Source organism: Suillus fuscotomentosus, assembly GCF_016647785.1.
Source record: "Suillus fuscotomentosus strain FC203 chromosome Unknown F5891scaffold_69, whole genome shotgun sequence".
NCBI lineage: Eukaryota > Fungi > Basidiomycota > Agaricomycetes > Boletales > Suillaceae > Suillus > Suillus fuscotomentosus.
This window is the reverse complement of record NW_024539581.1, coordinates 1-24,941: the sequence shown is the minus strand read 5'-3', so window position 1 is coordinate 24,941 and position 24,941 is coordinate 1. Positions and strand designations below refer to the sequence as shown.

Below are 24,941 nucleotides of genomic sequence, written 5' to 3'. Positions count from 1 at the left end.
GTACCCTTCATGGGGGTGCGGGTGCAGGTAAGGTCTCCGACACCCCGGGGTTTACTCATGTAGATCCCTACTGGCGGACACACTGGCTCGAACTCCACCACCTTGACCTCTCTGTCCAGAGCACGACATGATTCAGGGCATTTATTACGACCACTATTGATGATTGGATTGATGCTTTGGCACTGTTGACACCAGTAATGACAATGTCAAGCACATACGCTGACAGGGCAGGGCAGAGTTTGAAACATGCCATACCAGCAACACAAAATCTTGCTCTGAATTTTTTTCTACATTCAACTTTGAGAACCATTATTCTATTTTTACATAAATGTTTCCCACAAAGTCAAAATACTCTCAAAGCCGTGGCCTGAGCCGCCGGCTCCCAGCTTTTCAGAATCATGGGCCGGGCCAAAGCCCTAGTCAGGCCATGACTTTGGCCTGGCCTGGCCTGGCCTATATGTGCCCGGCCTGGCCTGGCCCATGGCTTGAGGCCGGGCCGTGCACATCACTAATGACACACACACACCCATTGATTATCTGCTGGTCTGTTACAACAAGCGAAACGGGAGGAACTAAGATAGATGGAGATAGCAAAGTAGATGATGAAGACACGACCATGACAAGACAAAGGGTAAACGATAAAGTCCTTCAAATAGATTGGTGATGGAGCAAGTACAAACAAGAGTAAGGACCGAAAAGCGCGTGATATAGCGCAGGAAATTGTAAACGTATGAACTCTAGGGGAGGTCCGTCAGGGATATTCTGATAAATTGAATAAAGTATGCTGGTATTAGAAGGCTGCACACAAAATCAGTGGCCGATTCGGCGTTTTATATGACGTCGGCGATGCTGCTCCACGCTTTGTTCCGATGGTGCCAAGGCGTTGTAGGTGGTACATAACTGCTTCCATGGGCCTACGGAAACCATCAATAAGGACAGGATATAATATATCAGTTCCGAGCCTTACTTGTTATGTTCAGGCCTGGCGCAATGTCACTGGTATCCTCTGCGAAGATCACAGCCATACCCCTGAAGAAGTTGAATCAGATAGTCGCCTAGCGGCAAGACAACACCTACTGTTCCAGGTGGAAGTCGATGTGGCTGGACGATGTCATTTGAATTAACCAGCTACAACAATAGTTTCAGGATCGTACCAGTGAAAGATCCATGGCCCTGGATTATCGGTTCTAAAGCGAATTGTCACATTGTCACCTGATTCACCATTGCCCGTCGTATCCCGTCGTACAGGATTGGCGTAGTTGTAAACGTCAGTTCCAGCACTTCTTACCACAGAGAAGCTGTGCTGTGCAATACATGAACTAGAGTGCCAATAGGATATAACAAGCGATACTTACCCCGTGTAAGTGGAAAGGATGCTAGAATGATGGTATGAGAGACATAAGGTTTAAAGGTATTAGCATCGCCTACCGGTCCCTCAGGCTGTCCGCCGGGGATAGAAAGCTCGATGGTACTGTTGCCAGGCAAAGTGTAAACCGACCCATAGGGTTGCAGATCAGAAACGTCCAAATTTCCGCTTAAAACTTGTTGTAAGATCGGAGTGGAGGGCGAGGTGTAGGTGTAGCCATTGATGAGAAACCTCAAGTTGTCATCCCATACGGATTCTAGATTTAGCGACACGTCTGCGGCACCAAGCTCTGCGACACCAGGGGCTGCGGGGTCTACCAGCGCATGCAAGTTCTGTTCCAATAGAGGGGCCTGCGAAGTGGAATTTCTGTTGATGGGGTCTATTGGCGGAGCACCATCATATCTAAGTATCGCAGAGTGGAGACCTCCTGTAAAGGTGGTATCGTAATTGGGCATCGCATGAATCCAGTAGTTGTCGACCGGCTGGTTTGCAACCAGGATGAAAGAGTACCGTTGCCCGGCCAGAATTTGGATCGAGTCGACTACCAGAGGTGTCGTGTATTCACTGTCGGCCTCGATGACTGTAAAAACATGTTTGTCGATCGTGAACACCCAGTTTGTTTTGCATGCCATACTCATTAACCGCATACGGTAGCGTACTCCTGGTGTGACTTGCACGACTGAAAGAGGTACCGGTGGTCCACCTGGATAACGCCCTGCACCATTGATGAGAGTCGAGGCAGGATTGTCGGTAAAGCCAACATCATAGGCGTTCACGTGGTACCTTTGACCAGATGATTTAATCAAAGCAGTAGAAGTGCTGATGATCCTACCAATCCACAAGAGTAATGATGGTTGATGCTATGTTGTCGTTAGCACATTCAACTACACATGTAGTCAAGGTTTAGACCGACCGTTATCAAAGTCATACAAGCTTCGGTAGGGGTCCTCTGGGTCATAGATGACCAAGGCCCCTCTCACACCTTCGCCTGCATCAACAGTGAGATTTGTGTGCACCAGTGAAGAATGAAGTTACCAACAGTACTGGAGCTGGAAATGTGAATGATACCTGATACACCAGTAAATAAATATATGTAAAGCAAAACGTACTTCTCACCAATATGAGCCCGTCTGGTTTGCTGGCGTGAAGTCATACACAAACGAATCCTCAGACGCGATGGGACACTGAGTCACCATTGCCGTTCCATCCATCTGGACCGACCCATGCTGCATGATTCCATGCCAATGCTGGAGCGAAGTCAGCGCCGTCCCAGAATACAAGAAGATACTAACAATGGTCGTGCTTATATTCATCGACTCATCCACCAACAAATCTGTGACGTTCACTTGAAAGCGTTCGCCCTTAATGGAGTAAATCTTCCTGGTAGGGACAGTCGCATAAAGAGACCACTACCTTTTGTGCAGAGAGGACTGGTCCTGGGGTTTGACCATTGACTACAATAGCACTGGAAATTTTTGTCAGGTATGAGATGTTAACCAACCGCAGGTCAGTAAACATACTCTATTGGATAACCGTCGGGGGCGATGACAGTGTTTGAAATGACAAGCTCAGCATTGAGTGCTGCACAAGACGACACCAAGGCCGCCAGAAAACAGATAGACAGAGAGCGAAGTTTCACCATCACCAATACTACCGAGAGCCTGTCGTCTGAGGTCTCATGGGTTGAGAAACTTGTTTTATCTTCCCTTGCCTTACGTATCGACAGTGTGCCGTCTGAAATCTCGTAGATATAACGGAATTACTTCTTCTCTTACGAGATTTTCGGTAAATATATTCTCTGGATCAAAGTAGGGAAGTCGCAGCGAGGCAGGAAGAACTGTATAGAGAGATTTTATGATGTGTGGCGTATTGAACAACAAAGGGCTAGGTCCGCTCTCTCGACGCAAGTAATGGCCGCATCATGAAACTGCTGAGTTGTGTAGGATGATCCAATATGATTGGTTGATAAAAATCCCGGAGAGAAAAGCATGCTACTTGGTACTAGTAGCTGCCCGAGCAGGGGGCCGAATTGGGGCAAATTTTGAAATGATGTTGCTATCACTCGGACCTTCCTCGCTTCCCTCAATCCCTACGCAACAAAGGTACCGTCACCCTAGGCCGCCAGTTCAGACGCCATTACCACGCAGCCCGCATGATCATTCAGGCCTCACGTTTCGTCATTCTTCCTCCGTCTCTTGCTATGAATTTGTATTTTGTTCATTTCATTTCATTGCTGACGTGGCAGTCAACCGGCAGGTTACAGTTTCTTGTTCTTGTTATGACAATGTTATGATAAGACTAAGGTTTGGGTGGCGCCTAAGTGTGATTACATGTGACGAGCGCTACTAAAAGTAAACACTCATCAATGCATGGTGATGGTACATATGTGAAACGTGTGATGAGTGCAAACGGGCAGTGTAGTGCTGCAACATTAACTTGAAACAAATATGTTGAGTAGAGTCCGGGCCGGGGTCTTTTCATTGTGAATGACGCAAGGGTGTCCGGACTTTTGCTAAGCTCAGGATTAACCTAGGCCGTTCGAAGGAACCGAGAAATTTAGGTCCGAACGAGGCCCGAATGATAGTGTAAATAAACGCTAGATGACAAGACGAGAGGCGAATGAGTAGTACAGGGAGAGGTGAGCTAGGCAGCAATATATGTACGTTAGCTCGTTATGAAGACATACATGCGATGAGAAATGGACGCACATCTCATTATCCGGAAGCGAAACTGAGAATCGAGATGAGTCCGACTGCTACAGATGTTGTTTTTATGTAAGAACAAGAGTATGCATTTGAAACATTCGGATGCTCACTCGGCTGATGCAGTCAAACGGATGCGTAACGGATGCCCTCGCTCTCATCCTGATGAGTCCTTCCAACACTAGACATCGTCTTGCGCTCACCTTCGATGCCACCTCCTAGTATACATTGGACCTACCTATAGTACACTGTACACATCATGATGGCGCGCTTGGAATCGATATTAACCTATATCAATTAATTGATTACATAATTCGAGGGATTATTTATACTAAAAGCCTCGGTGCACCTTGGCCAGACAATTTCGACTCACGCCTTTTGAACGGCAGTACCTGCATGTTCGGTCTTTCCTCTTCTTGATGGCTCGGGCATCTTCTCCGACTTGGTTTGGTTTCCAGTGGAGCAGCACGGCACGTTTCCAAGACTGTTGATTGATTCTTTCTGCTGATAAGTTCATGCTGGTCACCATAGCGATACTGCGCAACCGACTGCAAGTTGGTGGTCCGCGGGCACTCTGTACCTGACGAGGGGCACACTGGGATTTGATGGTGGCGACTATGTATCCTACCGATTTCATGCCTAAAGGCCTAAAGCTTAAGAGCTAGTTCGGTAACCCAAGGTAAAGTAAATTTGCCAACTTCAAGGATGATGTAAGGTCGGCACAGTAGCTTCCGGTTTGGAGACCGACATCGGAGCTTGAACTTCCTTTGATCCCATGTCTAGCTATCACACACCCCAGCATACGACTCAAGATCTATGCAATCGGAACAACATCTGGGCTAGTGTCATATCGATAGTGTTATCAGCTCAAGTCCACATCCTCTCCATGGCTCAGGAGTCATCTCATACTACTACAGAGAGGGCTGTTTGGACCGACACAGAGGTTGATCAGTTTCTCCTCTACCTATCCAACAATCGGGACAAGATCGGTGATGCTGGCAACTTCAAAGATGTGACGTACAATGGCGCTGCAGAGGCTATTGCTGAGTACCTGGAGCATGGTCCAGCGAAGAGTGGGGCAATGTGTAAGACAAAATGGGCGTCAGTAAGTCCTATCAATATATAATTTATTTATAGACTTGATAATAGATTGTGTAGTTAAAGCAGACTTTCAATGCTATTCAGAAGTATCGCCAGCAGTCTGGTGTCCACTGGGACAATATTAGAGGGGCAAATGTCGAGGGTGAGGCTTCAACCTCAGTATGGAATGAATATGTTTCCAAGAAGGTACGTCAAGTTCACTAATGCTATTTCATGCGTCTCACTGTTTGATAATAGGGAAATTCAGTCATGCGCCCTTTTCGTGCATCGGGATGGAGACACTACGAGCAAATGGACGGCATAATACCACGAGGCAGTGGCGCCCGAGGGCGCACAGGGTACCAACCCAATATAGCTCTCCCCCCTCCCTTAAGCTCAAGCTCCAGTCCTAGCGTACCCGCAGGTGAACACAATACCATGATTGGTCCCATTATTGCCACATCTAGTGCTGGTGTTGCTGGTCCTAGCACCGCCCCTGCAGCAGCTGCCCTCACTTCTACACCTGCTTCTCCATCCTTCATGCCTCCTCCTACTTCTCCGTCCTTCATGCCTCCTCCTGCTTCTCCGTCCTTCATGCCTCCTCCTGGCAAACGTTCTCACACCGACATGGAGCTGACCGCCTCATCTGCATCTACCTCAGTTTCTCAAATGCAAATGCCGCCTCCCTCCGAGTCGAGCTCTATCAAAAGAGCGAAGACAGTATCAGGCCGCGCATCAGGCCGTGGATCAGGAGGCCATGCACAGACTCAGGGCGGTTCCACCAAGAACACTAACACGTTGGACACCAAGATATCGAAGGCCACCACAGCTGTAGCCGTGATGGGATTCCAGAGCTCTGTCAATCGCTTGACAGATGTAATTGCTGAGCGCATGGTCTATCCTGAGGATCGGGTAATGGACCAGCGCTCGAGGGCCATGCAGATGTTGCAGGTTGAGGATGCAGAGTTGCCGTTCGCAGAGCGGCTTATAATACAACAGGTTTTTTCTATGGACCCTGCAGCTACTGACATATACACACAGACTGCTGACAAGGAGATGCGCCGTGCTTTTATTCTTTCCACAGCCCAGCGGTTGGGACTTCAACTTCCTGCGCCTGGTAGTTAGTATACTCATGTAAAATGCGCTATTGACACAACATATGATGATAATGCAGTAGTTGAAGCATGGTAATGCAAACATCTTGTGCTTTGATGGCGGCGGATACATGAGAGTCGTGCTACAGTGCTACATATCATTGTCAGAATCTTCAAAGGAGTCATCTAGCAGGCCCCGCTGCTGCAAAACAGTCTGATAATCTTCCCACATGCAGCGCGCAATACGATTGCGCACTTCCTTCATGCCTCCCACTCCGTCAAACTCCTCCTCATCATCGGGGATCCCTTGGTGCTCCGGGTTGTCGTAATCGAAGTGTTCATTGTCGTCATCCGGGAGCACGTTGTCGTCAGGGTTGTGAGTCGATATGAAATTGTGAATCGCGCATAGCGCAGCAGGTATACGTGCCTGGATGGTCATAGGATATTCAGGTGAGAGCAACAGAATACGAAAACGGCGTTTTAACACGCCAAAGATCCGCTCAATCACATTTCGAGCGGATGAGTGTCGCAGATTGAAGAGCTCTTCTTTGGTTGTTGGTCTGCAAACATAGAATAGTTATTAAAAAACCTAAAATATAAAATAAATAAAACATACCTAAGATTAGCACGTCCCCATTCAGCCAAATGATAACGGACACTGCGGTAGGGGACTAAGAGCTCGTCACACAAAGGGAATCCCGCATCCGCTAAGAAATATTTGCCGGGAGGGATATACAAACTGCCTGAACGAGCCTCGTCATAGAGGCGTGCGTCTGTGGCGGATCCCTCCCAGCCAGTGAGAGCGTAGGAGAATTTGAGGTTGAAGGTGCAGGCGAATAGACAGTTTTGAGAAATAAAACCTTTGCGATTACGATACGAGGGGCGATCAGATGATGAGGGGCGAGCATGGATGTGGCTGCCGTCGATCGCACCGATAGCGTCCTTGAAGTAAGGCCAGAATTTTGGATTGTTACGGATGTTGCTGGAGATGTCATCGGTGTCGTTGGGAGAACATACGTATGTTGTGTAGAACGGGGGGGACGCAAAGATAAACAAGATCTTCCGGAAATACCTGGAATTATTTGTGAGCTCATCATAAATAACATTAAAAACAAACTTACTTTGAGATGGTGTCGTTTGACCGTTGAAAACGCTCCCCGACATGACGGATCGTTAGCCCTGTAACGCACGTATATAGAAAGATGGCAAGTTGCTCTTCGAGCGAAACGTGGCGTGAGCTAGCATAACCCAAAACACGAAGTTCGGCTATGAGCGCGTGAAAGACATCTGCATGCATGCCAAGTTCGCATCGCATACGATCCGGGTGACCAGTGATGAGTTCCATGACCCATTCTTCACCTGAGAGGGCCGATGTGTGGTATGCCTCAGGTACAGAGTCCTGAAGCAATGAGTGCGTAGCAGTCAGAAGGACACTGACGAGTAGTGCAATGTGACGTAGGATTCGCATATGATTCTGCCGACGGCCTGCAGCTGGCGGCTGAACAGCCTGGGCTTGAGCGAGTTGTTGGAGCAAGGGGTCAATGGTATCCATAATCTATCCCTAAAGCAATGAGCGCGATGGATAACAAGTCCTACTAATATTGATATCATAAGGTTGAAACTCAGCTATCGGCACCTACTGTGCCGGCCTTACATCATCCTTGAAGTTGGCAAATTTACTTTACCTTGGGTTACCGAACTAGCTCTAAAGGCTAGGGCGTCTCTAGTTCATGCTTCATTGTCGAGCGATTAGAGCCATTTTTGCATCAAAACTGTGTCTTATATCAGATGCTTCAACGGAACAGGTACAGGTAATAAAATGGCATGTAAATACACCCTCTGAAAGGCATGAAAATGGTACAGGTAAGTGTTTCAAAGACTACTGCTATATACTGGTGATCTGGTTGATAATGCCTTGCACATGGAATATGGATATGATAGTTGGAAAATAGCCGCCGCCAAGCAGGCCTTCCAAGACTGAACATGTCTAGAAAGATGGGAAGATGACGATGCTCAAATTAACAACGAAATCGATACAAAGGCTGTGGAAGAATAAAAGAAGAATTCTTCAGTTCACTGTGATCTGAACCCAACACCATCGAAATAACCAGAATCCCGCATAAAGGAGGTCCAACGTTCATCAAGTCTTGAATCCTGTGATACCAGGCCAAGTCCAGTGAGCTCCGTAGGTAGTGGTCGGCTTTGTTGGCCTTGGTATGGGCCAGCAGAAGATGGGTTGTACTGATAAGCGTGCGACTGAGGAGCTGCAAGCGGAGGCTGACTATATTGCTGCGAGGTTTCGCTCGCCGGGGGCCAGTAAGTGGATGACCCTGAAATAGGTGCTAAAGCGTGTTGCACAGGGTGCACGTGTGATGCAGCTGAATGAGATACATGATGCGGGGGAGCATAAGGATAATCAGAGCTCTGGGACTGTCGCCATAGCTGGGTCGAAAGGTTAGTGCTTGCACTAGGTACAGTGACATTGCTTGGATGAAGCATATCAAAACGACCACCACGGTCCGAGGCCCAATCAACTGCAGGCTCCGGGCGATACATTTGCGTGGTTTGTTGTTCGGTAGAACTAGTTGGTAGATATGTGTTGCTGTTAGAAGAAGCCTCCAAATAGTCTGCAGGGAGACTTGTAGGTCTTTTAGCTGAAACGAATCTAGTTCTTCCAGCAAAGATTTCGAGTTCATCATCATCTTGCTCCACCTTTACGCTCCACTGCTGGCCGAGCTGTTGTGATGACCGTTCATTCTGAGCAGCAGCGAGGGCTAAGTGCGCTTTCTCGCACAGTTTGGTAAGGATTGGCTGCGGTATTGTCTCCATTACAAAGTGTAACAAGCGTGAAAGGAACAAATACTGACTAGAGCTTGAGCAGCACGTTTGCTATGTGAAGCTGCTCTTTGAAAAAGAAGGCAGGCACCATCCAGCTCCTTCATGGCATTGGACGCCAGTGGAGATTGTGGGCCTCGAGTAATAATTGTCCCAAAGACGATCTGTCTGGCTATCAGCCCCAATCAATGTCGAGACCCGAAATGCTTACGGCTGCAGAAAATGCGAAAGTCCAGATAGTCCAAAAGCGAGCGCAGGGACTAGGATGTTCATGGAATGCTTGTTGGATGGTTCGCAGTATCGTCTGAGACGACCGGTAAGCAGCCAGGAATGATGGGGCGTATGTGCTCTTTAATGGATTCACAGGGTTATCAATGATAGCCTGCGCAAAGAAACTACGATGAATGTACAGTAGTACTGAACAACAGATCAGCCACGATAGCCAAGGGTACAAAGGCAGTTTGCTTACGAGTTTCCCGAGAGTGAGACAGCACAAGACGGCCCATTGATTGTGCCAGTGGTGCCTCAGGAATTGGAGATGTCATTGGAGGTGGAGACATATCTAATGCCGAGGGAGGAACATCTGGGAATGGAAACTCGCGAACTTTGCGATCGATTTCCATGATTACCGCATAATTCGGCGCTTCAGCCGTCAACGTACGCGTAGCGACTTCTGCGACGCAGTCAGCCGCATACCTAATAGCCCATGACGAGACTGTACCAAAAGATGTAGTGGGTAAAGGCAGGAGTAATACGTATAGACTCACATTCTGCAGCAGCAGCAGCCGCATAATCAGGTTCCCCGTCATTTCCGGCAGAAGCTGGAAACTCAGGGAGACGGCAGTCGATGTAAGCTAAAGAAAAGGTCGGCGGGCGACCGTTGTTTAAGCTCTGCGTTGAGAATATCAATAAAACCATCATAACGACGAGAAGGGTGCGCTTACACCCCAGGCATCAGCAATGAAGAGATCCCAAAAGACAATGCGCCGTCTTTGCACTACTTTGGTAGGAAGACCCCACTTGGCACTATCCCGATCTATGGTACGGAGTGAGATTAAACTGTTCCTTGATAATACATGAACAAACATACGAAGACCGATCTAGACGACCTTTGATCAGGCGAGAATTACATGAATGGAAAGACTACGCACAGTTTGGGCAAGATGCGCGGCAAGGATGACCAATGACCATGTCAACTCCAATTCACTGCCGCTCATAGCGTTGTAACCACCCAACAGATGAAGTGCCTGAACAGTAGTCAAGGAGGGCTTCTCCAAGACCGGCTGCAAACAGATGCTAGCGCGGGCAAGTTGATGGTAGTGTTCAGCCTCAGGGCTGGTAGCATTCTGCTTAAGGTCCACGAGAGCTCCGATAGCGAAGACAAGTAAAAGAAGACCGAGATCATAAGCTCCTCTGGGTTCGTCCGGCGGCGTCGCAGTGTTATTTGAGTAATATATTGGGAGTAACTCCTCCATCACTTGTTCTTCAGACACTGTGTGAAATAGCCAACCAGCTTGTTCAAAATAAACCTGCACAAGGTACTTGGCCCGGTCCAAAGATGGTAGATGACTTTCTATCAATTTCTGAATAGCTGCTGTTGGGCCCATAGGGGTGAAAGGGAAGGCCGGCGAAAACATCCTAAATGACGGCGGTAGCCCAGGGCTCATTGAATCCCTTTCGGATTCGGGACTAGAAGCATCTGTGCTGTCACTTTTGATAATGGTTTTATCCGACTAATGGGACGGTTGCATGAACGCAGCTTCACAAAAAGTAAATTGCGTACCATCAACAAGCACTATCACATTCTGAATGAATAAAACTCTTCTGAGTGAGAAGGATAGAACACTTACTTCGGATCCGCCTGTAGGACCGAAAAAACGTGATATACCGTGATCAGTGATCGAAAGTGTTCCAAATCCATCGAGAATCTCTGGAGGATTCGACGGTCCCGCAGCATTATCAGCGGGGAGAGTGATGGAGCTAAATTCATCCTTTTGATCCGCGCTACGAAGGTCGTCACGAAGGAGGGGGTGGGGTTCTGTTGAATGGTGTGACTGGAGGACCCCAAGAGCGTCTTCTAATTGGCGGATACGTCCACTCATATTGGCTATCTGACGATGAAGATGCTCAGTTGCTGCGAGCACGAAGCTTGTTGCAGAAGAGTAAGACAATGAAAGCTATCAAGAAATGGATGGTGCGTACCGAGTCCCCTGTCCAGTAGCCAAGCTGCCTGTAAATGAATGTATGGGTAACATAAATAGGATGAGATAGAAAATAGCTTACCATTGGGACACAGTGCAGCACAACCTCGTCTCTAAATAGATAGGTGATAGGCGTTTAGTTTCGAGGATGATGCTGTGTAGCGTGGTACTTGCCTGACATGACTGGCAGGGTATCTGCTTGTCACACTTTATCTTGAGCCTTTAGACAATACACATGCATACATCATGTCAGACTGCTTCTATAAAAATTGTGCGAAGGTCGCACCTCCTACACTCGGCGCAAGAGATCTGCCCATTACTCCTTTTCTGTTCGATCTCGCGCGCATGGCCGCCATCAAATCGGAAGTCGTCTCCCTCCCTGCGGCTTGACTTGCGCTTCAACTTGGCCTTCGTTGTGTCCGGCGGCATGGATAATGCTGGGAGAAAAGCTAAGAAAAATGAAACTCAATTACCGGAATCAAATGTATTTTGTAGGTGGGAACTTTGGAAGACAAATACTTACTACTTATTAGTCAAGTTCTGCAGATGAGGTTGGTGAGAAACCAGCGGGCTGTGCGGTTGCATGCAACCGTGAAAAACAGTACTTCCAAAGATCTTTATCTACTAAGGTGACAAGTTGTATGTAAACATGCATGCATTGTCGACCCGGATCAGGACACGTACGACACATACATTATCCGCCGAATACATTACGTAATTATCAGCAATTGAATCATATCCGACTCTATCGGGATTGGTTCCTGCTTTCATACTCAGCGACCCCACGTTCCTCCACCCGACTTGATCTCTCCGAGGCCTTCCACATACTCAGCGCTTAAATGTTCCACTCGTGCACGGTGCACCATCCACATGATAGTGCCATACCGCCCCCTCTGGTGAGCTGTCGCTCTTCCTAACGCCGAACAGATCTCAGCGCTCCGCATGCCACCGTGATTTGGCACCATTATTGTCTTGCCTGCGCCTATCGTCGTAGAAGCAGTTCTGCCATCAGAAGCGTACCTATGAAATCCTTTTTGGTCGCTTACGGTGCTCCACCTGATGAGCTCCTTCTCTCCCTTTATAAAACGTCTCTTGCCCTCTATTCCGTTTGTGCGTTGTCTCGACTTACATCGAGACTGTATGGACAGGTTGTAGCGGCCACTTTGCGCCGTCCATATCATCATGACCCAGACCCTATACCGTCACGAACCAGACCATACCCTGAACAAAGCACTTGATCAATCCCTGAAACTATAAACCTGACCATATCCCACACCATGAACGTGGCTACATCTCAAACCCTGACCGTGACCATCCCATGTCTCCTGAGCCATGCCATAAAGGCGCAAACATCCAACCACATGTAGCGCTCAATGCTGAGGCGCATCAGACGTTGTCGTGGGCATTGCAACGTGCGAAAGAGGTGCGCTATCTGAACAACAAGCTAAGGCTTTTTCGGCATGCCCGGCGCCCCCCAGTTTCACTTGAGTTGCAAACTCAATGCATCTCACAGCCCTACTTTTCAGCTATGTAATGTATGATGACGAATCGGTCGACTTGACTCGGCGATATCCCTGGCGGCGGCGGATGTTTTTTTTTACTTTTCGGTGACTTGTATTTTTATTCATCTGTTTGGACAGTATTTCGGCTCGCATGCTTCATTTGAGCGTGGCGCCATCGTCCGACACTTGAAATTTATCGGCAGAACCAACGAGTCCTTGAAACGAGGCAACCTGCCGCGTGGTCGCTTCGTTATCCGATTGTTAGGAGATTTCATTCGACTGCCAAGGGCCTCTTCACCAAATCCGCCATCAGGGTGACGGAGGCTGAAAGGCTGACGGACCGTTAGGACAAGCATCGCAAGGTGCAGGCCAGAGTGAAAAACTGCCTGAGCCTGCAAGTTTTGATCCCTTGCTTGAAATTTTTATGGGGTGCCTTTCCATCTCGTTGAATCTCCGTGCGTCGCTGTTCTATCCGACACTCGTTCGTTGTGTTTACCAGAACGAGTTCTGGTGTTGCTTCTGGGTCCGGAGGTGGTTTTCCTCCGTTGTGCGGGAGATCGGGATTTGCACTACTATAACCTACGTACGTCACGAGTCAAACATTCGTACGGCATTATGACAAACCCTGTGTATCGCACAACCTCGGCCTTGCCTCAAAAGCAAGTATGACGAATGGAACAATATTGCTGTCTCAAAAGCGGCGTTGTACCTATCCTAGTGGTAATGACTACGTACATCAGAGTCCAGTATGCGTGAGTGGCGACTCTTGGCTACAGGGTGCTCAGATTGTACCAAGGCTATACCTCCATAGTTTGTAACATGTCCGTTTCCGACAGGCATGCCATTCGAAATTGAATGAGGCAGTTCACCACCACTTGCCAGTGCTTCCCTGACTCTGACACATCGATGATGCGTATGCAAAACATGTCCCTTTCTCCCTGTGATGTCAATGCGGCCACCGTAAGTACTTGGTACTTGGTACTGCACCATTTAGGGGAAATGACTCTTGGTATCGCTGATCTAATAGCCATCCTGCTTTCCGGACCTTCTGCCTAATTAAACAGTTGATCCACAATGAAGTAATATGTGCCTGCCTCAGTGCCTCTGGCAGACAGTGGTGGGTAGCCTTTCAATGATGAACGCTACGACAACGCCCGAGGCTCTAGACCCTACTGACTAAGCCATCCAAATGGTAACAAACGGGTACTGGCGACTACACGCCAAAAGCCCCGACTCCATTTTTGGTCCAACATCCCATCATACATGTACATCGGCTCAAGCTGATGTGGAACTGGTAACATACAATGGGTATAGTACCATACAAACGATTGACTCGCAAAGTACTACTAAAGTCACAGTTATCGATGTGTTCCAGATCCATACCATGACTAAGCCATCCAAACGGTAGCAAACACCCGCTTGCAACACGCTGGAGGGGTACCACTCCAACGTCCTTGAACAAAAAAATCCCATACGTGATTGCAGAATTTCATAGGCATCCTTCTCATCTACGTCTTACATCCAACGCCGCGCGATCCTGCAAATGAGTCGAGTTCTTTGGCAGAAGGGGCTACGACAGGTCGCCACTCACCGGTGCACCAGAGAAGATCAGAACAATGTACCCACAGCCTTCATGGAAGTGGAGTTGTTGACGTCATAAGAACGCAAGCTCTGTGGCTTATCACCCTTGTACCGAATGAACGACCAGCAGGCGATTCTAAACAATGCATTTGGAATGTTCGGTGATTCCAGTCAGCGTGAAAAACAGAAATACATGACTTTAGTTACGTACGAAATGGAACTTATGTTTTTTGTACCTAAGAACATAGTGGACGCAAATGTAGCGCAGTCTCGTTTATTGTGGCGGCTGTGTCGACGAAGAAGTTCGAGACATGTGGCCATATTGATCTGTGCATCCTGACGGCGGCCAGAGTGGATATCCATCGTCTATCTTGACTTCTACGCTGGTGCGTTTTTCTGGGACGATCATGTCAGACAAGTTTTTCACTTTCACAACGGGGATACTTTGTAGAGATGTACCCTGCAGTTCGGAAAACATCAACGTGTAGAAGAGTGACGAATCCTTAGCCTGCAGTCAGTGAATGAATTTCATGACAAGTGATGATTGCCCGCCTTGGAATACCACATGTGTCTGAGAACCGGTGGTCTGGACGAACAATGCAAGTTGACTCCGAGGCAAGTCTAAACTTCGCGCCACTGTGACAGAAAAAACGTCCACGTCCACATCCGAAAGGGCATTGTTTCCAAGTACAAAAACACGAAAAATCAAGATCCAATCCCTCATCCGCCGCGCCCTAGACAGACATGGACCGCGCCGCCACTCAGCATGCTGCCATATCCAAAACGGACACGAAACGGACCTACACCCACAAGTGTGGCAGGTGCCGTACCGTTCTTGAATATGACACACACGCCGACTGGCCCACGATCAGCCTCCTTGTCAATGAACACTATTTCGCATGTCCAGTAAAGTTCGACTTTCGGCGTGGGCCTGCCCTATCTCACCCCTCTTCCGAACCCGATGACGCACAGAGTCCTATATATGACTCTAGCGAGAACGTAGATGCCGCTGATGGCAAGCAAGATGAGCCACTCATCCAAGTCGCGGGATCTAGCAAGCAGAGGAAAAACGAGGCTCAGCGGAAACAGGAGTTAGAGGACGACAAGTACACTTACGACGTACGACCCACATCCGTCATATGCCGTGGGTGTGACAGAGAGATTAGCCTGGACAAGCGCTCGAGATATTACCCAGGATTATGGATGAAACATCGAGGGAAGTGTGCAAGAATATACAAGATCGAGGTGAGCTAATGTCTCCTAATAATGGAATGAGTAACGAACTCAAATGTACAGAACGAGAAACTCGCCCGAAGTGGAGACGGGTTTTGTCCGTCAAATACAGAACAGCGCCCGACAGCTGCTAGCTTGTTTGAGCTAGATAATCCCCGAACTGACGGCATTTCGCGAACGGCGAACTCTGTTGAGGATAATACGTTACGATCGATGGAACTGTCGGACGATGAAGGCCCGGAAGAGGAGAATCAGGATCATATCCCTTTCGCCGGTAAGTCTGTCCTTGACGGGATCAAACACGATGTTCACCACGAACCATAGCATTGAACCAGCGATTTTATACCGAGTGCCGGCGAAGGGGAGACGTGCCATGGAAGTACCGGTACGCCACCACAAAGGAAATTATGGAGCAATCATTGGGCGACATTGGATCCTAAGTGATGGGCTGAGTATCACAAACCAAAATCCAGGCCATGCGTAGACCCTTTGTTATGTGCACTTACTAGTAGTACCGACGGTGATGCTGCTTTGCTGTCAACACGTTCCTTTGTGTCCTGGCAACCGACAGCATCAAATTTCCTGCTGAACTATAAACCTCACTTGGTGACCTCGAACGTCGTGACTCGTGGCTAGACAGCCTCTTGAAGTTCTGCAATTTCTATGATAAGATCAGTAGACAAATGAGTAAATGCGGAAAATAATATTACGTATAACTCAATATGTCAGTACACGTTGACCTTCGATCCTGCAAAATCGTGTCAAATTTCATTTATGCTGTAAACTTGCTGCCTGGCCACTGTCCTCGAGGCTTTAATGGACCAGAATTCGGCACTATCCCCTCCAGGAGGTAGCGTAGAACGTTCTTCTTGACCAACAAGATGTCTTCTCGACCATACTTTGAGACTGTCAAAGTACTATAGCTCACCTCGCCGCATTTCGCAGACTGACGCTCCCATAGTCATTTGCAGATGTTCCAATCACCGTTGATGGTGTGGAAACCTTGCTTTTTCTGGAAGCCTCTGAAGGGCTGGTTCAATTGTTCGGTACGATGCAATCATTGGTTACGTCCGGCAACCGATTTTCCCTCGTTCTAGATTTACTTGGTTCAGGTGTATTCGGCTTTGTTCAGAATGATATAAAGGGCAATATAGGGGAACGTTCTCCGCTCTGTCTAACCCTATATCAACCCTTATTCTTTTTGTGCGATACAGGGTGTACGAACTCGCTACCAGGCCGATTCTTTTGGTTGCTCCACGCTCGAGAATCTCGTTAGAAGCGAAGTATCATTAGATGGTGACCGACATGGGACCGGTTGTTTGATACGCCTGACCCGGTATGTTCGACCCTTTAATATAGCGTGTCACTAATCAGTAGCGTCACTTCCACAGTGGTTTGACATTCCTATGTAGAGGTTATTCTAACCCCGACTGTGTAGTCATAGAAGGCAACTGACTCGGAGGAAATAGCTCTTCAACACATGCAGAATGACCCTTCGGTGGAGTTACACGTGTGCTTCAAGCGTTCATACGATGAAGTCTTGAGGCAGCATCATACGTTTTTCGTACGGTCACTCGCCGCCGTACGTCACTGTCTGCTTCTGTTGTGCATGTAGCTCCTGACTTATTCCGGCACTTTCAGGTTGCTGTTCGGGCCGCACCGTATCGCCGTGACTTCTATAGTCGTATATCCCAAGGTGCGCCTATGGAAAGGTTAGATGCGGAGCTAGCGAAGTGGCTTTGCGGACTTGATGTAATCGTGAAGCGTCTGAAGGGATTTATCGAGGGAGAAGGATACGGAAGGGTATGATGTGGTGATAATTCTATGGAGAATCTTACGAAGAATAAACATGCCGCACTAGCAGTGGGAGGACCAAGATTCAATTAAGAAGGTTAGGACGCCGCTTGGTCACATGTGCCCCTAAGAGCGAATCTAAGCGCCTGTTGTGGGGTACTCGCGAAGTATATTGACGAAAGAGTCCGCGGAAACGAGGTTTAGGTGGCAAGTTTCACTACGATTACATGTTGGAACAGGGGCGTCTTGTATAAACAGGCGCTAAAGAGACCCGAAAAGGGGAATCTTGGTGCCTCTATCGTGATCGACAGCCAAAGTAGTTGGCCACAAAGTACGTACTTTTATATCCAAAAAGGAAAAACGTCGTTTTCATGTGCGGGGAAGTTAGGCCATGCTTGGACGCAGGATTGTACCGGTAATTGGTTCAGGAGGCCGATAAACTTACCATACGACTACATGTGGTGCGGCGATAGATGTGAATAGTACTACGTGGCCGAACACGCAGACATATAATAATTATTCACACGGGAAACAGGAAAAACACAAAACATCCACGTATTTCCAGAACAAGGCAATGTCCCCAAATGCCGCAGTTGCCGTACATGCCGCCGGATGCGATGAGATTGGAGATCGCGGAACCAACGAAAGTGACAGCGCAATGTCCAAGGTACTGATGGATGAATGGTGATAATGAGGAGAAGGGGGAGGAGGGCGTGGTGGATTAAGCCGAGTAAAGAGAGAAATACCGTTCTAGGCCCGAGATATGTAAATGGAAGCTTTCGTCTTAGTCATTTGTCTAGCCCAGTTAAACCAAGCGACATCCCATTGCAATGCAGCGTTTAGCTCCGACATCATAACCGAGAGAATCGCATCGATGATGAATGACAACCAAGCGATCGATAGAACAGCGGAGTTGGGGTTTCAATCGTGATGAAGAACAAAGTACTTTTGATGGAAACGCGTGTCATGGCACTGCACTAGTAAAACGCTAGAACAATAGTCACTAGTCACTTGCCACGCTATACCGAAGAGATGACAGTCTACTTTAAGTCTCAATCCTATGTCATAATATATTTGACACCGAGTCGGACAGGAAGCAGAATCACCTGTTCGTCGAGGTTAATTTATTCAGGTACAAAACCTTTTTCGATGTTTTTCCCCCTCCGTGGGAAATGAAATGTTGTTATGTTTCTGGAAGTGCCGGATCTGTGACATATATTTTCTCTGTAAATACGTTTTGGCACCCGAACAGCAGCTTACACATATTAACCCTTCCCGAACGCCCCCAATATCATACCTAATCCCTCTCCCCATCTCCTGCCTCCTCTCTTTCGAATCCTCCACTATTCCTTCAATGTCGGAGGATATGGACATAGATGACATCAAGTATTTCTTTCCCCTTCCCAGCCCTCATTTATTTCACCTGCTAATTGATAACATCAGGTCAGATACCTCTCCTCCTCGAGACCTCCCTCATGATTCATCTCCGTACGATTTTATTCGATCCTATGATCCCTTTCATCACCAATTATTCTACAGAAATTCCCGAAAGCGGAAAACCCCTCCAGAACGAGGAGATTCCGCTGACGCTGAAGGCGAGAGTGTAGACGACTCAGTCGCCGTTCCAAAAGGCGAGTATGAAACCGGTCGTGTCATGTGTGAAGTCTGCAGTGAGGGTGTCTCCTTTCGTGACGAAGCAACCGGCGGATTTACCCTGAAACACTGGGACGCCCATCGCCAGCAATGGTATCGATGTCGCCTTGATCAATCATGTCTTTGTTTCTAATCTGTCCCGGCAGTGCCAACACAACTCAGGCCGTGCCAGAACCTGTCATTTATACTCCGGAAAGTACGGCAGAGGCCCTTGCCAACCCTCCTGCCAAACGGCGGCGCGCTAAGCGCACTGAAGAGGAACGCATTGACTACCTTAGGGCGGATCCTTACGTCGCACAGTTCGAGGCATATCGCGTATTATGTGCATCGTGCGACAAGTGGATCCGACTCCGTCCTAATTCCACGTATTGCTCCATCCCTTGGGATGCTCACCGCAAGAGTTGCTTGTCAAAAAAGATGTGAGCGAATCCATACCCTTTCTTATCATTTCGCCACTCACGCATCCCCAGTAACAACAAGAATGGTTGTGCCCTCGAAGAGAGAAATTCATTGCTCTCCAAAGACCCGGACGTCCGCAAGTTTGATGCCGAGCGGGTACTGTGCAATACTTGCGACCGTTGGATCCAAGTCAGCCCCGAAAACCATATGCAGGCAGTCCAAAAGTGGTTACACCACAGATCGTCCTGTCAAAAGGGTGCTGCACAGTCTTCCGCAGCTCAAGCGGAAGCTTCATCGTCTCAGTTGAGCCTCTCAATCTGATGTTTTACTTCGTTTTCTCATTCCTATTTTTTTTTCAAGGCCACCGAAATCTGACACAGCAGCCCGAGATAGCCAACATGTGTCTGCAACTTCAAGACGTCCTTCAGGCTCACCAGTCCACGGAAAAACTCCCATACCACCGGCAACACCGTGCTCGCCGTCTTCATCATTCAAGGATTTGACACCCACCAATTTTCCAGCTCATGAATCTCGTCGACGAAATGCCGAACAACGAGCTGCAACTCTCAAGGCCGATCCTCTAGTTGAAGAGGTTGAGCCGAACAGAGTATTCTGTTCTCTTTGCAGGAAGTGGGTTCAGCTTCGGCAAGATAGTTCATACTGCGCGTATCCATGGATACAGCATCGGGGAAAGTGTTTAGCTCGACAGTGAGTATTTCCACCATTCTAACCATATCTGCTTTCTCCCGCATCTCACACTGACACCAACTGCGTTGCTCTTTCAGTCAGAGGCGAGCTCAGAAAGCTGCAGAAGTTGCAGAAATTAGAGCCAAAGGTGGCACAACCCATCCTGACGACGGAAGCTTGTCAGATGATGATGCGTCTGCCGAAGATGAACTAGAATCAGAGGAACCGCACGACACCCAGGAACTCCCCATGGATGACAAGCGCAAGGCCAGGTTTTCGGATTTTCGGTCTCTTCACACTACAAAGAAACAACGATTAGACAATGGAAGCAACCGCACTGGCCCCGCTTGGGTTGTTCCTGATAATGCTTCCACCAGCAAGAGATCATCACAAACCGTCCGCTCTATCCGCCCAAAGGGAAGCGACCTTCAGGCGCCAACGGAAGCCTCCGGGTCGACGAGCCGCCTGAACCGCCGTCTTGCGCTTAGTTTTGCTGACTTGACCACCGTTCCTGGCCGGTACGTTACTCTTAGTCGCCTGACTTTGATATTTCCAAATGATGATGCTGATGGCTGAGCCCTGCTGTCAGGATGGATTTCATTTTTTCGTCAATCGCATATCTATTTATGACCACTTATGACAGCACGGATGACATGACCATATCTTCCCTGTTGACCTACTTAAACTCTGCCATACCTGCAGACAAACACGAGGACTTTGACACAGCCGAAGTCGTCAAAGCGGCGGCCGCTTTACAAGACCGTGGTGACATCATCTTCGAAGGCGATATGTTACGCCTTCCGGACTAGCGGGTAATCTCGGACGTTTTGGTTCCGATTCTTGTGCATATATGTATACCTATTTTCTCGTTTTGCATTTCTTGGACTGCTACTCCACTGTCTACTTATTAGCCCTGCATCCATAAGGTCCCCTCATCCACCACGTTGATTTTTGTTCAACTTCACCGACGACAATCGCATCGAAAGTGTATCTACCGTTTATACCACTGACGTCTTGTATCATTGCTAATTTCTTGAATGCCATGTGTTGTATGCATTGCATACACTATGCTGCAGAGTCCTGATACCACGCGAAAAGGTCACGCGTCTCTCTGGAAGACAAATACTACTAGTACACGATAATGACGCTGACACAATCAGCAGACTGGACCAGCCCATACACATTCGCTGAACCTTAAACAGAGGCAACGTAGCCCATCACTGCCAACTACCGATTCTGTCGCTTGTTCGTCTTCTTCTTTGATGGACCTGGGACCTAGCACCGACTCGAGGTATGATGACGACAGGCGATGAGAGAAAACACCAACCTTGTCCGCTGTCTTCTCCATTTCCGGATATTTTGAATTTTTCTTTTGCGGTCAGGTTGCCCGTTGATAATCGGTACGGCACGGCTGGAGTACTTACCGGTCGCCTTGCCGGTCTGGTCAACTCTTCATCATCGACAGAGATCGTCCGCTTCACTTGCCGCATTGCGAGGTCCTTCTCGTCTTCAATTTCGGAGTCACTGTTCGCGAGTGGAATGTGGTCGGCACGTCGAGGTTCTTTGACAATTAAATGGTTCGTTGCCCCATGCACACCTGTGAAATATTTTAGCTAAGTCTAATTTTCCTAGCATGGCAATGCACCGGAATTCTGTGGGTCCCCGGGTCCGGATGGGGGCTCGTTCCAGAAAGTTTCATCTTGCTTATCGTGCCTTGAGCTTCCGACTTGTGGCTGCGAAAAATCAAGGTCAGCTGCACATTGTTTATCAAGGGCGTGTTCCTTACAACTTCCCTAATGCGACGGGCTAGGCTTGCTTCTAATTGCATGATGCGAGCTTCATGTTGCTTGATGAGGTTGTCTCTCTGAAAACCAAAGGAGATCAGTGACAAATCAGAAGAAGAGAACACCAACCCTTCGAATATCATTGTTCTTTTCTGCTAGCTCGCGCTCAAAGACTTCTGTGGCATTTTTGGCAAGGTTCTGGACCAACGTCCACTCGTTGTCATTCTAAAGCGAACGAGATAAACAGTCATCGAATAATTATACTCGTCTTACCAGGTCATTTTGTTCATGTCGGACGGTGATGTTCGTCGATCTTTGGAGAAGTTGCGTTTCGGATTGTTCAAGGTCGCGAATGCGCGTTTTCAGAACAAGGAGCTCTTGTTCGTGCAGATCAGAAGGAGTTTCGGCAATAGCCAGGCGCTGGGTCAGTTCGGATATGACTTGTTGCTTCTGGCCCAGCTCGCCACGCTGAGAGTCTGTTTTAGAGTTTAACTCTTCGATTCGTCGTTCAGCATCGCGAACGCGTTGTTCTGCAATTTGCTCTGTGGCTCGTTGAATGCCCTGCTGCCGGGAGAGGTCTATCTGGCAGTCTAAAAGTTCCTTCCGAAGGCTGCCAATCAAGTCCCGTTCGGCGGTTGTGGCGACGATGGCTTCGTCGAGTCTACGCTGCAATGAGCGTTCGCGTTCCTCCACAACACTGACGCGGCTGACAGATTCCGCCAGCTTTTCGTTCAGAGCCTATGTCACGCAATAAATATGCTGGTGGACATGACACCGGAGTACACGCTACCAAAATTGTGTTATTTGTGGATTGCAGACGGTCCTGTAGACAAGTGAGCTCAGCTCAGGGTGGGGCCAAGAAAGCGCGGGATTACCTGAGCTTCGCCGACACATTCCTTGGTGAGCCTGAGAGTAACGGACTGGTCGTCGAAACGTTCCTGAAGAACCTGGGACAAGGTAAACATGAAATGACTGGATGACACGAGGCTAACCTTCAGCGACGTTCGCGTTTCTGCAAATCTAATTGTAATGGTCAAAGATTTCGTTATGAGGAGAGTGCGTGAACTGCCTTTCGCGGTAGCTTTCCTCCTCTCGATTCGCATCTGCCAGCTGCCCATGTGCAATTTGAAGTTTGTCAAGGAGTGTATCGCGTTCCGACACAAGCCTCGCACTCCGTGCTGATACCTCCCTTTCTAGATTCCGGATATCTGCCTGTCCCGCTTCAGCAATCTGGAGTCGCTCCCTGATAGATTCGCCTTCGGAGGTGAGGCGCGCATTCTGCTGAACCAGAGTTTTCTCAATATCGTTCGAGGCTTCCAAGCGAGATTCAAGGTCTTGCGATCTATTGTGAGCATGTACTAACTCCGTCTCGGCCTTTTGTAACCTGAATGTCAAGATTCAGCAGGCATTATCGATAAAATTTAGCAAAATCCACCTCTCCTCTAGGTCCTTTATGTGTTGTTCCTGAAACGTTACAGTGTTCTGCACGATCCGAGTTTGCGCTTTACCGTCATGCATAGCTTCTTCAAACTCGGAAATCCTACGAATATTGTGTTACCAGCAGCTGAATTGCCAGAAACGCAGAATCATACTCCTGTCTCATAGATTCCATCTCTTGCCGCATGGAATGTACCATCGCCTCGCGTTCTTGCAAGCTGTCATCCAGAATTAGACAAAATATCATATGACCATCAGATGTATTCATTACCGTGACTGGCTGTGAGCCAGCCGATCCTCCGCTTGCGCCAGTTTGCTGAGAGCGTCAATTGTTTCATGCTTCTGGAGCTTCAGGTACTCAGCAATATCTACAACGCGCTCGGCTGGATGGCCATGAGAATCGCTATTCATCAAGATGACAAGGACCCAACTTACAGGTTCGCTCAAGGTCCGATGTTGTTGAGGCAATTAACTTTCTATCGTTCCCAAAATGCTCCTCCAGTTCCGCAACGCGCGCCCGGGAATCTATCAGCTCAGAACCCATATTTTGCAATTTTTCACGCAGGAGATCGGCCACCTGTTGAGCTGCACACATAATGTGCCGTACTGATTTCCCATGGGAAGATGTGACTCACTCCGAGTAAGCTCAGCCTGTAGCTCGTTCACAACTGTCCTTGTCTGGCCCACATTGGGTAGATGCCCAGTATCGTCGAGGAATACTTTAATTATTCTGAGTCACAACCCGGCGAACAAAGATGATAAATCGGAGAGTGAACTGACCTTGGAGGCCGGTGCGAGCGGCGTCCCGAAGCTCCTCAAGGCTTTCCATTGTTTTTCGGGCATCGTTCACCAAGGTAGATGATGCTTGAAATTGAATTCGGAGCGCCTCATAAGAATCTCTGAGTTCGACGCAACTGCATGAGATCAGCGGATGGAAAACGGATGCACAAAATATTTAGAAACCTCCTGTTAGCCTTGTCAATCGCTTCCTTGGTTGTCGATTTAAGTTGGGCGATTCGTCGAGATAATTCTGAGTTCTGATGAGAGGCGTCCGACGCCTGACGAGACAACTCCGTATTCTGTCGTGAGAGATCGGCGACGAGTTCAGTCTTGATACTAAGCTGGGATTCGAGTTCGGCGTTATGTTCCCGCTATAATGATGTTGATGGACGTTGTGATATAGAAAACTGAAGAGGGTCAGCGTACCAGTCTCACTAGCTCAACATTCGCTCGACGATTACTGCTAGCCATTTTTGTGATGATGAGGTCCTCTTCAGTCATATCACTCCCAAGGACACCTAACTTGCTTGAGAACCGATCTCTTCTGTGGTCGTCTTTAATGGGGGGTATCGATATTCTGCAGGAAAATGTTGTAAAGTTGCTTTCCGGGATCGTAAACTTCTTGTGTCCATCAATGTCTGGAAAAAAGATATTAAATGATATTAAATGATAGCAATTCAGGCGCATATAATCACCGTGGTCCTCTTTCTTTATCTCCACTTTGGGACGCTGTAATGACACAGCATAATTTCAGAACCAACGTAAGATTATATGCGGCATACCTTTGCTGATAGTCCGCTATTTGTGTCATAG

At 48.2% G+C, this 24,941-nt stretch overlaps 7 protein-coding genes across 7 annotated transcripts; 3 read left to right on the top strand and 4 right to left on the bottom strand.

Annotated features, from left to right (window-relative positions):
* Positions 1–512: 512 nt before the first annotated feature.
* F5891DRAFT_1115373 (laccase 2 precursor) lies at positions 513–3,320 on the bottom strand. The gene is made up of 13 exons (XM_041363778.1): positions 2,887–3,320; positions 2,780–2,831; positions 2,659–2,727; positions 2,483–2,613; positions 2,406–2,434; positions 2,280–2,354; positions 2,199–2,226; positions 1,429–2,149; positions 1,356–1,376; positions 1,155–1,303; positions 1,078–1,101; positions 968–1,029; positions 513–914 (listed from the first exon to the last, which is right to left on the bottom strand). The coding sequence occupies exons 1-13, from the start codon at positions 3,006–3,008 to the stop codon at positions 811–813; spliced, it is 1,587 nt and encodes a 528-aa protein (XP_041220769.1). The 5' UTR covers positions 3,009–3,320; the 3' UTR covers positions 513–810.
* Positions 3,321–8,257: 4,937 nt separating this feature from the next.
* On the bottom strand, positions 8,258–11,707 carry F5891DRAFT_1252492 (fungal-specific transcription factor domain-containing protein; the record flags this gene model as incomplete). Its single annotated transcript, XM_041369912.1, has 13 exons — positions 8,258–9,053; positions 9,110–9,241; positions 9,289–9,459; positions 9,530–9,792; positions 9,845–9,968; positions 10,022–10,113; positions 10,225–10,810; positions 10,861–10,872; positions 10,928–11,225; positions 11,280–11,307; positions 11,361–11,384; positions 11,449–11,498; positions 11,565–11,707. The coding sequence occupies 13 exons, from the start codon at positions 11,705–11,707 to the stop codon at positions 8,316–8,318; spliced, it is 2,661 nt and encodes an 886-aa protein (XP_041220768.1). The 3' UTR covers positions 8,258–8,315.
* A 2,707-nt stretch (positions 11,708–14,414) lies between these two features.
* Positions 14,415–15,257, bottom strand: F5891DRAFT_675098 (uncharacterized protein). The gene is made up of 5 exons (XM_041372751.1): positions 15,162–15,257; positions 14,914–15,095; positions 14,806–14,863; positions 14,573–14,757; positions 14,415–14,497 (listed from the first exon to the last, which is right to left on the bottom strand). Exons 2-4 carry the CDS (start codon positions 15,083–15,085, stop codon positions 14,598–14,600), a joined length of 390 nt encoding a protein of 129 aa, XP_041220767.1. The 5' UTR covers positions 15,086–15,095; positions 15,162–15,257; the 3' UTR covers positions 14,415–14,497; positions 14,573–14,597.
* F5891DRAFT_675070 (uncharacterized protein) lies at positions 14,904–16,419 on the top strand. Its single transcript, XM_041372750.1, has 3 exons — positions 14,904–15,606; positions 15,658–15,868; positions 15,919–16,419. Exons 1-3 carry the CDS (start codon positions 15,106–15,108, stop codon positions 16,032–16,034), a joined length of 828 nt encoding a protein of 275 aa, XP_041220766.1. The 5' UTR covers positions 14,904–15,105; the 3' UTR covers positions 16,035–16,419.
* On the top strand, positions 16,305–17,590 carry F5891DRAFT_1059554 (glycolipid transfer protein domain-containing protein). Its single transcript, XM_041362837.1, has 7 exons — positions 16,305–16,508; positions 16,556–16,640; positions 16,692–16,749; positions 16,808–16,930; positions 16,986–17,008; positions 17,064–17,176; positions 17,236–17,590. Exons 1-7 carry the CDS (start codon positions 16,476–16,478, stop codon positions 17,401–17,403), a joined length of 603 nt encoding a protein of 200 aa, XP_041220765.1. The 5' UTR covers positions 16,305–16,475; the 3' UTR covers positions 17,404–17,590.
* A 977-nt stretch (positions 17,591–18,567) lies between these two features.
* On the top strand, positions 18,568–21,146 carry F5891DRAFT_674968 (uncharacterized protein). Its single transcript, XM_041372749.1, has 6 exons — positions 18,568–19,134; positions 19,188–19,460; positions 19,512–19,742; positions 19,801–20,148; positions 20,226–20,645; positions 20,717–21,146. The coding sequence occupies exons 1-6, from the start codon at positions 18,743–18,745 to the stop codon at positions 20,934–20,936; spliced, it is 1,884 nt and encodes a 627-aa protein (XP_041220764.1). The 5' UTR covers positions 18,568–18,742; the 3' UTR covers positions 20,937–21,146.
* Positions 21,147–21,354: 208 nt separating this feature from the next.
* F5891DRAFT_1194384 (uncharacterized protein) lies at positions 21,355–24,629 on the bottom strand (the record flags this gene model as incomplete). The annotated part of the gene is made up of 19 exons (XM_041367920.1): positions 21,355–21,402; positions 21,455–21,496; positions 21,552–21,724; positions 21,773–21,860; positions 21,914–21,991; positions 22,041–22,136; positions 22,185–22,649; positions 22,702–22,734; positions 22,787–22,858; positions 22,904–22,931; positions 22,978–23,295; positions 23,347–23,451; positions 23,504–23,566; positions 23,620–23,731; positions 23,784–23,933; positions 23,984–24,067; positions 24,129–24,262; positions 24,312–24,499; positions 24,555–24,629. 19 exons carry the CDS (start codon positions 24,627–24,629, stop codon positions 21,355–21,357), a joined length of 2,352 nt encoding a protein of 783 aa, XP_041220763.1.
* Positions 24,630–24,941: the final 312 nt, after the last annotated feature.